General features: G+C 43.2%; 1 protein-coding gene across 4 annotated transcripts in view; it reads left to right on the plus strand.

Moving 5' to 3' along the window:
* Nucleotides 1-16,350, plus strand: part of sipa1l2 (signal induced proliferation associated 1 like 2) — a 467,180-nt gene that overhangs the window by 438,127 nt on the left and 12,703 nt on the right. For all 4 annotated transcript variants that reach the window (XM_071391253.1, XM_071391254.1, XM_071391255.1 and 1 more), the window contains 2 exons: nt 1,948-2,079; nt 14,851-14,968. In XM_071391253.1, coding sequence (XP_071247354.1) covers nt 1,948-2,079; nt 14,851-14,968 — 250 coding nt within the window. The remainder of the gene's footprint in view (nt 1-1,947; nt 2,080-14,850; nt 14,969-16,350) is intronic.

The raw sequence follows: 16,350 nt of genomic DNA on the forward strand, positions 1-16,350 counted from the left end.
TGCACTTCCGAACCTCCTGCCAAATGTATGACCATATTAGAGACACATATTTCCCTCAGATTACACAGATCCACAAAGAATTAGAAAACTAAGCCAATAATGATATACTCCCATATCTACTGGGTGAAATACCACAGTGTTGCATCACAGCAGAAATATGTGTGACCTGTTGCCACAAGAAAAGGGCAACCAGTGAAGAACAAACACCATTGTAAATACAACCCATATTTATGTTTATTTATTTTCCCTTTTGAAATTTAACTACTTGCACATCGTTACAACACTGTATATATAATATGACATTTGAAATGTCTCTATTCCTTTGGAACTTTTGTGAGTGTACTGTTTAATTTTAATTTTTTTATATTTTTTTTATTGTTTATTTCACTTTTGTTTATCTTTTTGACTTGCTTTGGCAATGTAAACATATGCATAAAGCCCCTTAAATTGAAATGGAAAGAAAGGGGTTGTTGATTGAGACATGAAGACATCCAGTGAGACAAGCCATTTATCACCTTCAGACCACGTCTTCAGAGGAGAGAGGAGAGATGCTGTAATGGGAATATTTAGGATGAATACATATTCCATTAGGACTAGTTAACACCATGTTTAGGATGAATACATATTCCATTAGGACTAGTTAACACAATGTTTAGGATGAATACATATTCCATTAGGACTAGTTAACACAATGTTTAGGATGTTTCCTCTTTCTGGAAGACAATAATGTTCTGACGCTTTAGTTCTGTGTTTCTATATGTGGTTTTATAAGAGCTCAGAAAAGACTACTGTCCTCGGTGACTGGAACTGTGGCATCTCTCTACTCCTTTAGCAGACCTTTGACCCGGGGCTGATGTGATGCTCACTGGGTCTTGTGGAGGGCTCCAAGCCAAGGACACTGGGTCTTGGGTACAGCTCCTAGCCAAGGACACTGTGTCTTGGGTATGGCTCCTAGCCAAGGACACTTGGTCTTGTGGATGGCTCCTAGCCAATGACACTGCGTCTTGTGGAGGGCTCTAGTCAAGGACACTGGGTCTTGGGTACAGCTCCTAGCCAAGGACACTGGGTCTTGTGTACGGCTTCTAGCCAAGGACACTGGGTCTTGGGTACAGCTCCTAGCCAAGGACACTGGGTCTTGTGTACGGCTTCTAGCCAAGGACACTGGGTCTTGTGTATGGCTCCTAGCCAAGGACACTTGGTCGTGTGTACGGCTCCTAGAAAAAGGACACTGGGTCTTGTGGAGGGCTCCAAGCCAAGGACACTGGGTCTTGGGTACAATTCCTAGCCAAGGACACTGGGTCTTGTGTACAGCTCCTAGCCAAGGACACTGGGTCTTGTGTACGGCTCCTAGCCAAGGACACTTGGTCTTGTGGAGGGCTCCTAGCCAATGACACTGCGTCTTGTGGAGGGCTCCTAGCCAAGCACACAGGGTCTTGTGGAGGGCTTCTAGCCAAGGACACTGGGTCTTGGGTACAGCTCCTAGACAAGGACACTGGGTCTTGGGTACAGCTCCTAGCCAAGGACACTGGGTCTTGTGTACGGCTCCTAGCCAAGGACACTGGGTCTTGGGTATGGCTCCTAGCCAAGGACACACTATCTTGTGTATGGCTCCTAGCCAAGGACACAGGGTATTGGGTACGGCTCCTTGCCAAGGACACTGGGTCTTGTGTACGGCTCCTAGCCAAGGACACTGGGTCTTGGGTACGGCTCCTAGCCAAGGACACTGGGTTTTGTTTGGTCTTTCTTACAAGATTTAGTTATCTTGTTGACAGAACAGTTGTTCCTGTTGGTGGTTATAAGGGCCTTCTCCAGGAAGGCCTGTTCGACATTTTCTCTGGTTCTGTGCTAGAGGTGAATTCATTTGGATTAATCTATAAATTACCTGAAGTCAAAGACCATGTCTGTACTGGTCACTGATCTGCCTGTCTTCTCTCTCTCTCTCTTGAGATGAGTTCTGGTTCTCTGACGGCTCGCTGGCTGACAGGTCAAAGTTCAACGACCCTGGTCTCATGCCCCTTCCTGACCCCGCCTCCGGACTCGACTGGTCACACCTGGTGGACGCTGCACGCACTTTTGAAGGTAAGAACCAGGGGAGTGTGTGTGCATTAGCGTCTATGTGATCGTGAGCATGTGTGTTGCTGCCACTGTTTGATATTGTAACTGTTTTGTGTTAGTCGTTTTCCTCTCTCCATCCCACTACACTTCCAATCTGCTGCTTTGTGTTAGTCGTTCTCCTCTCTCCTTCCCACTACCCTTCCAATCTGCTGCTTTGTGTTAGTCATTCTCCTCTCTCCATCCCACTACACTTCCAATCTGCTGCTTTGTGTTAGTCGTTCTCCTCTCTCCTTCCCACTACACTTCCAATCTGTTGCTTTGTGTTAGTCGTTCTCCTCTCTCCTTCCCACTACACTTCCAATCTGCTGCTTTGTGTTAGTCGTTCTCCTCTCTCCTTCCCACTACACTTCCAATCTGTTGCTTTGTGTTAGTCGTTCTCCTCTCTCCATCCCACTACACTTCCAATCTGTTGCTTTGTGTTAGTCGTTCTCCTCTCTCCATCCCACTACACTTCCAATCTGCTGCTTTGTGTTAGTCTCTCTAACTACTGAAGAATCTCTAACTACTGTAGAATATCTAACTACTGTAGAATCTCTAACTATTGTAGAATCTCTGACGAAGAGAGACCCATAATTTCACTGAGCTGAAACCCCCTAACCCTAACCACCCTGCATCCGACTGCTAGCTGGCCTCTGAAGCTAAGCAGGGTTGGTCCTGGTCGGTCCCTGGATGGGAGACCAGATGCTGCTGGAAGTGGTGTTGGATTGCCAGTAGGAGGCACTCTTTCCTCTGCTCTAAGGCGATCCCAGCGCATTGAAGGGGACATTTCCCTGCAGTTTTTTTCCGGATGGGACGTTAAATGGGTGTCCTGACTCTCTGTTGTCATAAAAAATCCCATGGCATTTATTGTAAGAGTGTTATGGCAAAAATCCCATCATGGCCACCTAATCGTCCCCCTCATTCCTAATGGGCATATATCACTCCTCACCTCTCCACCTGATATCGGATGTGTGTTGAGCATTCTGGCACACGAATGAGATTTTTCAGGAAACTAGTCGTATGTCGGAAGTCACGACATCACAGGAGAGCCAATTTAATAGTTTATATTTTTTTTGTTTTTGTTTTTTGGCAGAAATGCCTTCTGGAACATGTGAACTTTCATGTGCTTTAATAACAAACTTGTGTGCCATCTGTAAATACGAATAAAATTGTTAAATTACCACAGACAAAGTCAGCAACCTTCCCACTAGCGATGATTGGCTGAGATAATGAGTGGGCTGGACATGCCGAGAGAGGAGTTCGGATTGGTCTGCCATGTAGAAGGCTTCTGTCTATTGGACCTGGTCAGTCTGTGTTGGTAAACCTGTTTTTCAAAATGGAGCTGCTTCAGTGTTGCTCTCCACTTTCTGGAGGATCAGGTTTTGAAATCAGTGGAATTAGAGTCTGATAGCTAAAGAGATAAAACACCTGTCTCCGGATTACATCTTCAAACTAAGGGTATTGGTGGCATGGAATCCGTGACAGCGAGACGCGTCTATCATGCATGATGATGTATACGGGTAAGATAGTCTAGCTACCTACATTTTCAGATATTACACATTTCAAATTTTTACAGAAAGTGGTTTCATTTCAAACTAAATTGTACTGTTAGTTAGCTTGTTAACAGTACTAACAGTGACTGGCTCCCTAGATAACGTTACGTGTATGACATTGTTATTCGTATCCCAGAACCGTTTGCTTTGCTAGTCAGAGCCTAATTTTAGCTAGCTAACATTGAACCTGTTTGGTTAGCTCCCAGCAGATTCATGCAAGGTATTAACCTTTCACGAGCCTCTACCCCGGGTCCGGGATCACCCCCCACCCCCCCCCACACACTGATTAGCATAGCTAGCATAGCTTCACAAGTAGATAGTAGCATCTAAATATCATTAAATCACAAGTCCAAGACACCAGATGAAAGATACAGATCTTGTGAATAAAGCCACCATTTCAGATTTTTAAAATGTTTTACAGGGAAGACAAAATATGTAAATCTATTAGCTAAACACGTTAGCAAAATACACCACTATTCTAACTCCATCAGTTTCTTACTCCTTCAGGTGCTATCACCAATTCGGCTCAACTAAGATATTGATAGCCAATAACCTATAAAAAAAACCATCAGATGACAGTCTGATAACATATTCATGGTATAGGATAGTTTTTGTTAGAAAAAAGTGCATATTTCAGGTAGAAATCACAGTTTACAATTGCACCGACCATCACAAATCGACTAGAAATACTAGATAGAGCAACGTGTATGACCAATTTACTCATCATAAAACATTTCATAAAAATAGACAAAGCATAGCAATGGAAAGACCCAGTTCTTGTGATTTCAGACCATATTTCAGATTTTCTAAGCGTTTTTCAGCGAAAACACAATAAATCGATAAGTTAGCATACCACATGTGCAAACGTTACCAGAGCATCGATTCCAGCCAAAGAGCGCTATAACGTAATCACCGCCAAAATATATTAATTTTTTCACTAACCTTCTCAGAATTCTTCCGATGACACTCCTGTAACATCATTTTACAACATACATATACAGTTTGTTCGAAAAGGTGCATATTTAGCCATACAAAACCGTGGTTATACAATGGAAATAGTCACAACTCAAGCCTCAAAATGAGGAACGTCAGCTTTCAGAGTGATCTAGTTTAATCGAAAGCTAATCATATACTTGACTAAAAAATACAGGGTTGACAGGAATCGAAAGACAAATTAGTTCTTAATGCAACCGCTGATTTACATTTTTAAAATTATCCTTACTTTTCAATACAGGGTTCGCCAAGTGAAGCTATACCAAACAAAATGGCGAAATATGCGTTTAAAATATTTCGACAGAACAGCGATTTATCATATTAAATATTGCTTACTTTGAGCTGATCTTCCATCAGAATCTTGGGCAATGTATCCTTTCTATGTTATAAACGTCTTTTGGTCGATAGATGTCCTCTGTCCTTCGAAATGTCCACCACCAACGACCGACACCCCGAAACGTTTCCAAAGCTAAAAAGTGCATGACAAATAAATTCCTCAGAATCGCACTAAACGGATATAAATTGCTATAAAACGGTTCAAATTAACTACATTATGATGTTTTTAACAACTATAACGACTGAAAACATGACCGGAGAACTAGACCTAGTTACATAACGATTTGGAATGAGGCAGGTCCGAAGTCCATCTTGCCTGTGGCGCGCGGAGAGAGAGAGGGGTCATCCCACGTTTTGTGGTTTTATATGGGCTGTGATTGTGCAATCGACTCCATTCAAAACGTGATGACGTACAGACACCCAGAGGAAGACGTAGGCAGTGTCGGTTTCTTCATAGCATTCACAGTCACCTTAAAAACAGACTCCAGATCAGGGGTAAAAATTTCTGGAATCTGACCCCTGTCATGAAAAGTGCTGTATATATTGTTCTGTACCACTCAGAGACAAAATTCCAACTTCTATAGAAACTAGAAGGTGTTTTCTATCCAATAATAACAATAATATGCATATTGTACGATCAAGAATTTAGCACGAGGCAGTTTAATTTGGAGACCCAAATATGCTAATGCGGAACAGCACCCCCTATAGTTCCAAGAAGTTAACGACATGTTCATTGTTGTTTACCTTAGGTCTTCAATCCCGTTAACGGGATCGATATGACAACAGCCAGTGAAAGTGCAGGGCGCCAAATTCAAACAACAGAAATCTCATAATTAAAATTCCTCAAGCATACAAGTATTACACACCATTTTAAAGATACACTTCTTGTTAATCCCACCACAGTGTCCGATTTCAAAAAGGCTTTACAGCGAAAGCACCACAAACGATTATGTTAGGTCACCGCCAAATCACAGAGAGCAGAAATAGAGATAAAATTAATCACTAACCTTTGATGATCTTCATCAGATGACACTCATAGGACTTCATGTTACACAATACATATATGTTTTGTTCGATAAAGTTCATATTTATATCCAAAAACCTCAGTTTACATTTGCGCCATGTTCAGAAATGCCTCCAAAATATACGGAGAAATTGCAGAGTGCCACGTCAAATAACAGAAATACTCATCATAAACTTTGATGAAAGATACATGTTTTACATAGAATTAAAGATACACTTGTTCTTAATGCAACCGCTGTGTCAGATTTCAAAAAGCTTTACGGCAAAAGCACAATATTCAATAATCTGAGAACAGCGTTCAGCCACAAAAGGAAGCCATACAGTTACCCGCCAAATTGTGCAGTCAACAAAACTCATAAATAACATTTATAAATCTTCCCTTACCTTTGCTGATCTTCGTCAGAATGCAATCCCAGGACTCCCACTTCCACAATAAATGTTTGTTTTGTTTGGTAATGTCCATCATTTATGTCCAAATAGCTACTTTTGTTAGCGCGTTTGGTAAACAAATCCAAAGTCAGGAAGCGCGTTCACTAAAATCAGACGAAATGTTAAAAAGTTCCGTAACAGTCAGTAGAAACATGTCAAACGATGTATTGAATCAATCTTTAGGATGTTGTTAACATAAATCTTCAATAATGTTCCAACCGGAGAATTCCATTGTCTTCAGAAGTGCGATGGAACAGAGCTCGCTCTCATGTGAACGCGCATGGTCAGCGCATGTTCAGGTCATGGCAGACCTTACTCAATCCCCTCTCCTTCGGCCCCACTTCACAGTAGAAGCATCAGACAAGGTTCTAAAGACTGTTGACATCTAGTGGAAGCCGTAGGAAGTGCAAACTGATCCATATCCCACTGTGTATTCAATAAGGGCTGGGTTGAAAATTGACCAACCTCAAATTTTTTCGTACGACCCATATCCCACTGTGTATTCGATATATGTATTCAGATTTCCCACTTCCTGGTTGGATTTTTCCTCATGTTTTTGCCTGCTATATGAGTTTTGTTATACTCACAGACATCATTCAAACAGTTTTAGAAAAGTCAGAGTGTTTTCTATCCAATACTAATAATAATATGCATATATTTGCAACTGGGACTGAGGAGCAGGCAGTTTACTCTGGGCACCTCTGGGCACCTTTTCATCCAAGCTACTCAATACTGCCCCTGCAGCCATAAGAAGTCAAGCTGAAGTGCTCAGCACCCGTTGAATATGACCGGTGTCAGTAAACATCGCCAAAAAAACGTGATGACCTTGTTGCCTTCAGAGCTGGTTAGGCTGTTTTCATGTTATCCAGAGGTAAACAAATCATCGTAATGACCTTGTTGCCTTCAGAGCTGGTCAGGCTGTTTCCATGTTATCCAGAGGTAAACAAATCATCGGCCAGAGATTCAAGTGTTCGTTCTGAACGCTCCGAGAGATAAACGAGATGGGTGGGGCTAAAGCTGAAGAGGGCGTGAACGATGCTGAATGGGTGGAGACAAAGAGGAGGTCTTCACTAGATACCAAAACATTCACAGGCCATTTTCTCAAAAAGTGTGTTTATCAACTAATTCAAGCAGAATTACTTTCTCATTGTTCCTAAAAAATGCAGTGTATGATCTATTATTTTATAGCTCTGAGTCTCTACTTTCATCCAATAAAAAAAATATATAATAATTCAAATTTTGCTAAATAAGACCGAATGGTCGCCGTGGATCACCCAGGTGGGTGCTACACATTGATGGTGGATGAGGTGTTTCCCACTACTTTGTAAAGCTCTTTGACTACCTCAGTTGGTAGAAAAGTGCTATTTAAATCCAATCAATGAACAGGTAATTGTATTTCCTCTCCCTGCAGACAATAGTGATTGAATGGTATTGGCTCTTTCTCTATGCCTCCAATTCTCTTCTCTATGGTCTACTAGCTAGCTGTCTATTTATAGTACTCTTCTCTATGGTCTACTAGCTAGCTGTCTATTTATAGTACTGTTCTCTATGGTCTACTAGCTAGCTGTCTATTTATAGTACTCTTCTCTATGGTCTACTAGCTAGCTGTCTATTTATAGTACTGTTCTCTATGGTCTACTAGCTAGCTGTCTATTTATAGTACTCTTTTCTATGGTCTACTAGCTAGCTGTCTATTTATAGTACTCTTCTCTATGGTCTAATAGCTAGCTGTCTATTTATAGTACTCTTCTCTATGGTCTACTAGCTAGCTGTCTATTTATAGTACTCTTCTCTATGGTCTACTAGCTAGCTGTCTATTTATAGTACTCTTCTCTATGGTCTAATAGCTAGCTGTCTATTTATAGTACTCTTCTCTATGGTCTAATAGCTAGCTGTCTATTTATAGTACTCTTCTCTATGATCTACTAGCTAGCTGTCTATTTATAGTACTCTTCTCTATGGTCTACTAGCTAGCTGTCTATTTATAGTACTCTTCTCTATGGTCTAATAGCTAGCTGTCTATTTATAGTACTCTTCTCTATGGTCTACTAGCTAGCTGTCTATTTATAGTACTCTTCTCTATGGTCTACTAGCTAGCTGTCTATTTATAGTACTCTTCTCTATGGTCTAATAGCTAGCTGTCTATTTATAGTACTCTTCTCTATGGTCTAATAGCTAGCTGTCTATTTATAGTACTCTTCTCTATGGTCTACTAGCTAGCTGTCTATTTATAGTACTCTTCTCTATGGTCTACTAGCTAGCTGTCTATTTATAGTACTCTTCTCTATGGTCTACTAGCTAGCTGTCTATTTATAGTACTCTTCTCTATGGTCTACTAGCTAGCTGTCTATTTATAGTACTCTTCTCTATGGTCTACTAGCTAGCTGTCTATTTATAGTACTCTTCTCTATGGTCTACTAGCTAGCTGTCTATTTATAGTACTCTTCTCTATGGTCTACTAGCTAGCTGTCTATTTATAGTACTCTTCTCTATGGTCTACTAGCTAGCTGTCTATTTATAGTATTCTTCTCTATAGTCTAATAGCTAGCTGTCTATTTATAGTACTCTTCTCTATGGTCTACTAGCTAGCTGTCTATTTATAGTATTCTTCTCTATGGTCTACTAGCTAGCTGTCTATTTATAGTATTCTTCTCTATGGTCTACTAGCTAGCTGTCTATTCATAGTACTGTTCTCTATGGTCTACTAGCTAGCTGTCTATTTATAGTATTCTTCTCTATGGTCTACTAGCTAGCTGTCTATTCATAGTACTGTTCTCTATGGTCTACTAGCTAGCTGTCTATTTATAGTATTCTTCTCTATGGTCTAATAGCTAGCTGTCTATTTATAGTATTCTTCTCTATGGTCTACTAGCTAGCTGTCTATTTATAGTACTCTTCTCTATGGTCTACTAGCTAGCTGTCTATTTATAGTATTCTTCTCTATGGTCTACTAGCTAGCTGTCTATTTATAGTACTCTTCTCTATGGTCTACTAGCTAGCTGTCTATTTATAGTACTCTTCTCTATGGTCTACTAGCTAGCTGTCTATTCATAGTACTCTTCTCTATAGTCTACTAGCTAGCTGTCTATTTATAGTACTCTTCTCTATAGTCTACTAGCTAGCTGTCTATTTATAGCATGTACTCTTCTCTGTCTGGATTTAAAGCATCAATCCTTTTGATATAGATTTCTCAAAGGAGAGTTCAACCTCCTGAACAACCTCTGTCTGAGACTTGATCTGTTGTAGACACTCTGTGTCTGATTGGTTTATGACTACTAACTACTAATTTGTCATGAATCAAAGATGCTCAGCCAAGACGTCTCTCTCTGTCTCTCTCTCTGTGGCCTGCAGCCAAGCTGTCTCTCTCTGTCTCTCTCTGTCTCTCTCTCTGTAGCCTCTAGCCAAGCTGTCTCTCTCTGTCTCTCTCTGTAGCCTCTAGCCAAGCTGTCTCTCTCTGTCTCTCTCTGTTTTTCTCTGTAACCTCTAGCCAAGCTGTCTCTCTCTGTCTCTCTCTGTAGCCTCTACCCAAGCTGTCTCTCTCTGTCTCTCTCTGTCTCTCTCTGTAACCTCTAGCCAAGCTGTCTCTCTCTGTCTCTCTCTGTGGCCTGCAGCCAAGCTGTCTCTCTCTGTCTCTCTCTGTCTCTCTCTGTCTCTCTCTCTGTAGCCTCTAGCCAAGCTGTCTCTCTCTGTCTCTCTATGTAACCTCTAGCCAAGCTGTCTCTCTCTGTCTCTCTCTGTAGCCTCTAGCCAAGCTGTCTCTCTCTGTCTCTCTCTGTTTTTCTCTGTAACCTCTAGCCAAGCTGTCTCTCTCTGTCTCTCTCTGTAGCCTCTAGCCAAGCTGTCTCTCTCTGTATCTCTCTGTGGCCTCAAGCCAAGCTGTCTCTCTCTGTCTCTCTCTGTAGCCTCAAGCCAAGCTGTCTCTCTCTGTCTCTCTCTGTCTCTCTCTGTAGCCTCTAGCCAAGCTGTCTCTCTCTGTCTCTCTCTGTGGCCTCAAGCCAAGCTGTCTCTATCTGTAACCTCTAGCCAAGCTGTCTCTCTCTGTAGCCTCTAGCCAAGCTGTCTCTCTCTGTCTCTCTCTGTGGCCTCAAGCCAAGCTGTCTCTCTCTGTAGCCTCTAGCCAAGCTGTCTCTCTCTGTCTCTCTCTGTGACCTCTAGCCAAGCTGTCTCTCTCTGTCTCTCTCTGTGGCCTCAAGCCAAGCTGTCTCTCTCTGTCTCTCTCTGTCTCTCTCTGTAGCCTCTAGCCAAGCTGTCTCTCTCTGTCTCTCTCTGTGGCCTCAAGCCAAGCTGTCTCTATCTGTAGCCTCTAGCCAAGCTGTCTCTCTCTGTCTCTCTCTGTGGCCTCAAGCCAAGCTGTCTCTCTCTGTCTCTCTCTGTAGCCTCTAGCCAAGCTGTCTCTCTCTGTCTCTCTCTGTGACCTCTAGCCAAGCTGTCTCTCTCTCTGTCTCTCTCTGTGGCCTCAAGCCAAGCTGTCTCTCTCTGTCTCTCTCTGTCTCTCTCTGTAGCCTCTAGCCAAGCTGTCTCTCTCTGTCTCTCTCTGTGGCCTCAAGCCAAGCTGTCTCTATCTGTAGCCTCTAGCCAAGCTGTCTCTCTCTGTCTCTCTCTGTGGCCTCAAGCCAAGCTGTCTCTCTCTGTCTCTCTCTGTAGCCTCAAGCCAAGCTGTCTCTCTCTGTCTCTCTCTGTAGCCTCTAGCCAAGCTGTCTCTCTCTGTCTCTCTCTGTGGCCTCAAGCCAAGCTGTCTCTATCTGTAACCTCTAGCCAAGCTGTCTCTCTCTGTCTCTCTCTGTGGCCTCAAGCCAAGCTGTCTCTCTCTGCCTCTCTCTGTAGCCTCTAGCCAAGCTGTCTCTCTCTGTCTCTCTCTGTGGCCTCAAGCCAAGCTGTCTCTCTCTGTCTCTCTCTGTAGCCTCTACCCAAGCTGTCTCTCTCTGTCTCTCTCTGTCTCTCTCTGTAGCTACTAGCCAAGCTGTCTCTCTCTGTCTCTCTATATCTCTCTCTGTAGCCTCTAGCCAAGCTGTCTCTCTCTGTCTCTCTCTGTCTCTCTCTCTGTAACCTCTAGCCAAGCTGTCTCTCTCTCTCTCAGTTTTTTTGTATCCTCCTCTATTCAATACTCTGATATCTCGCTCTCTCCCTCTCTTTAATGTCCTTCATCTATTCAATACCCTGCCATCTCTCTCTCTTTTTAATATCCTCCTCAATACTCTGCCATCTCTTTGTGTCTCCCTCTCTTCAATACTCTCTCACAGAAACAGTCTCTCTAGTCTACTCAGGCGATTCTGTTGTTTGATTGCCGTCCAGGAAAATGGAACATGTAAATGCCTGAAAAGGAATCTGCTTTTCAAAGCAGCCTTTCTGTTATGTGTGTGCCAGACTCAGTCATTCCAAATGGCACCCTAGTCCCTATATGCCCTGGTCAACAGCAGTGCACTATTTAGGGAATAGGGTGCCATTGGGGACACATTTCAGTCTCTGTCTCTGCTTTCGTGGAACTGTTTTTTTCCATCTTTGTGACGCAGCCTGTGAGGGAAACCTTACCGAGACCGCTCTCCCTAACCTTCTGTAACCCTCTAAGCCTGATCCAAACAGCTAACACAGGGGCCTGATTCTGAGCTGACACTGTCCACTATATAGAGCCCTATGGGTCCTGGTCAACAGTAGTCCACTATATAGACCCCTATGGGTCCTGGTCAACAGTAGTCCACTATATAGAGCCCTATGGGTCCTGGTCAACAGTAGTCCACTATATAGACCCCTATGGGTCCTGGTCAACAGTAGTCCACTATATAGAGTCCTATGGGTCCTGGTCAACAGTAGTCCACTATATAGAGCCCTATGGGTCCTGGTCTACAGTAGTCCACTATATAGAGCCATATGGGTCCTGGTCAACAGTAGTCCACTATATAGAGCCCTATGGGTCCTGGTCAACAGTAGTCCACTATATAGAGTCCTATGGGTCCTGGTCAACAGTAGTCCACTATATAGAGCCCTATGGGTCCTGGTCAACAGTAGTCCATTATATAGAGCCCTATGGGTCCTGGTCAACAGTAGTCCACTATATAGAGCCCTATGGGTCCTGGTCAACAGTAGTCCACTATATAGAGCCCTATGGGTCCTGGTCAACAGTAGTCCACTATATAGAGCCCTATGGGTCCTGGTCAACAGTAGTCCACTATATAGAGACCTATGGGTCCTGGTCAACAGTAGTCCACTATATAGAGCTATGGGTCCTGGTCAACAGTAGTCCACTATATAGAGCCCTATGGGTCATGGTCAACAGTAGTCCACTATATAGAGCCCTATGGGTCCTGGTCAACAGTAGTCCACTATATAGAGCCCTATGGGTCCTGGTCAACAGTAGTCCACTATATAGAGTCCTATGGGTCCTGGTCAACAGTAGTCCACTATATAGAGCCCTATGGGTCCTGGTCAACAGTAGTCCATTATATAGAGTCCTATGGGTCCTGGTCAACAGTAGTCCACTATATAGAGCCCTATGGGTCCTGGTCAACAGTAGTCCATTATATAGAGCCCTATGGGTCCTGGTCAACAGTAGTCCACTATATAGAGTCCTATGGGTCCTGGTCAACAGTAGTCCACTATATAGAGCCCTATGGGTCCTGGTCAACAGTAGTCCACTATATAGACCTATGGGTCCTGGTCAACAGTAGTCCACTATATAGAGTCCTATGGGTCCTGGTCAACAGTAGTCCACTATATAGACCTATGGGTCCTGGTCAACAGTAGTCCACTATATAGAGCCCTATGGGTCCTGGTCAACAGTAGTCCACTATATAGAGTCCTATGGGTCCTGGTCAACAGTAGTCCACTATATAGAGCCCTATGGGTCCTGGTCAACAGTAGTCCACTATACAGAGCCCTATGGGTCCTGGTCAACAGTAGTCCACTATATAGAGTCCTATGGGTCCTGGTCAACAGTAGTCCACTATACAGAGCCCTATGGGTCCTGGTCAACAGTAGTCCACTATATAGAGTCCTATGGGTCCTGGTCAGCAGTAGTCCACTATATAGAGAATAGGTGGGCATATTAGACACACTCAGTGTTACAGGCTGGGTCTGATTAGGTCTGATTTGGTCTGATTTGATCTGATTTGGTCTGATTTGGTCTGATTTGATGGAATATTCTCCTTAAAGCAGTAATCAGCAGTTGAAACAATTACAAACCCTACGCCCACCCCTGTTTCAGTAAACAGCTGAGGGAAGGAGCTGGAGAAATGTAACCACTCTCCTAGACAGAGCCAAGGATTCAATGACTGACCATCCATTATATCACAATGCTGATTTTAAACATGTTTTGAGGCTCTGCAGTGTTGTTTACAATTACAATGTTTACAAACAATAGAGTAAACAAGCCTCTATTTTGGGGTTCTGATGACGTGTGACTGTTAAATTCCTGAGGCATTTACAAGTTATATTATTTAACAATCAATGGTTATATTTCATTAATACAGAAGTCCAAAAATGGATGACGCAACTGCAGATTGCCCCTTTCATCTGCCTCTATTAATGATGCAGATGTCTTGATGTGGAGTTTCCTACTGGAGGGAGGATGAGAGGGGGAGGACAGGGACGAGGATGATAGGCTAGAGCTGTCCTCACGGTAAGGTAACTTACCAAGTCAATGTTTTCCGTTGGGAGAACAGCAGGCGTAGAGCTGGTCTGGTGTAGGCCTAGAACAGGCATAACTACAGCCTGACAGACCACTATGTGATCAAGACCTTCTGGGAGACAAGCAGCTGGCTCTTCAGACATTATGGGGAGAATAGGAGAGGAGAGGAGAGGAGAGGAGAGGAGAGGAGAGGAGAGGAGAGGAGAGGAGAGGAGAGGAGAGGAGAGGAGAGGAGAGATCATTGTATATTGGGTTAGGGAGAGGAGAGGTCCTTGTAGATTGGGTTAGGGAGAGGAGAGGTCCTTGTGTATTGGGTTAGGGAGAGGAGAGGTCCTTGTGTATTGGGTTAGGGAGAGGAGAGGAGAGGTCCTTGTAGATTGGGTTAGGGAGAGGAGAGGTCCTTGTATATTGGGTTAGGGAGAGGAGAGGTCCTTGTGTATTGGGTTAGGGAGAGGAGAGGTCCTTGTGTATTGGGTTAGGGAGAGGAGAGGAGAGGTCCTTGTAGATTGGGTTAGGGAGAGGAGATGTCCTTGTATTTTGGGTTAGGGAGAGGAGATGTCCTTGTATTTTGGGTTAGGGAGGGTTTTTCTTTTAATTTGTTTTCTGTAGCTTTATATAATAAAACCAAAATGACTTAATTAAAGTAATCGATATAGTAAAACCCAATTTACTTAAAGTAATCTGTATAATAATTTAACTGTCTTAATGGTTATATATTGTTGATTGGAGTTTGTTATAGATGCATGCTAACATTAAAGAATATAATGATTGAGCCTGTTTCCTGCTTGCTGTGTGTCCCAGACCAGCGGGTGGCGTCTTTCTGCACCATGACAGACATGCAAAGGGCCGAGGCACTCCACATCTCACAGGAACTGACCAGACGCGTTGCTGCAGCTGAGGGGGCCGCCCTGGAGGCAGGGTGAGAACCCCATCACTAGTAGTACCATACCATACTATACTATACTATACTACACCACACCATACCCTGGAGGCAGGGTGAGAACCCCATCACTAGTAGTACCATACCATACTATACTATACTATACTACACCACACCATACCCTGGAGGCAGGGTGAGAACCTCCTCACTAGTAGTACCATACTATGCTATACTATACTATACTACACCACACCATACCCTGGAGGCAGGGTGAGAACCTCATCACTAGTAGTACCATACTATACTATACTATACTATACTACACCACCCCATACCCTGGAGGCAGGGTGAGAACCTCATCACTAGTAGTACCATACTATACTATACTATACTATACTACACCACACCATACCCTGGAGGCAGGGTGAGAACCTCATCACTAGTAGTACCATACTATACTATACTATACTATACTACACCACACCATACCCTGGAGGCAGGGTGAGAACCTCATCACTAGTAGTACCATACTATACTATACTATACTATACTACACCACACCATGCCCTGGAGGCAGGGTGAGAACCTCATCACTAGTAGTACCATACTATACTATACTATACTATACTACACCACACCATACCCTGGAGGCAGGGTGAGAACCTCATCACTAGTAGTACACATACCATACTATACTATACTATACTACACCACACCATACCCTGGAGGCAGGGTGAGAACCTCATCACTAGTAGTACCATACTATACTATACTATACTATACTACACCACACCATACCCTGGAGGCAGGGTGAGAACCTCATCACTAGTAGTACCATACTATACTATACTATACTATACTACACCACACCATACCCTGGAGGCAGGGTGAGAACCTCATCACTAGTAGTACACATACCATACTATACTATACTATACTACACCACACCATACCCTGGAGGCAGGGTGAGAACCTCATCACTAGTAGTACCATACTATACTATACTATACTATACTACACCACACCATACCCTGGAGGCAGGGTGAGAACCTCATCACTAGTAGTACACATACCATACTATACTATACTATACTATACTATACTACACCACACCATACCCTGGAGGCAGGGTGAGAACCTCATCACTAGTAGTATACATACCATACTATACTATACTATACTACACCACACCATACCCTGGAGGCAGGGTGAGAACCCCATCACTAGTAGTATACCATACTATACTATACTATACTACACCATACTATACCACGCCATACTATACTATACCACACCATACTATACTATACCACACCATACTATACTATACCATACCATACCATACTACACCATACTATACTACACCATGGCATACTATACCATACTATACCACACCATACTATACTATACCATGCCATACT

The sequence above is a fragment of the Salvelinus alpinus genome, chromosome 3, assembly GCF_045679555.1.
Source record: "Salvelinus alpinus chromosome 3, SLU_Salpinus.1, whole genome shotgun sequence".
NCBI classification, from domain to species: domain Eukaryota; kingdom Metazoa; phylum Chordata; class Actinopteri; order Salmoniformes; family Salmonidae; genus Salvelinus; species Salvelinus alpinus.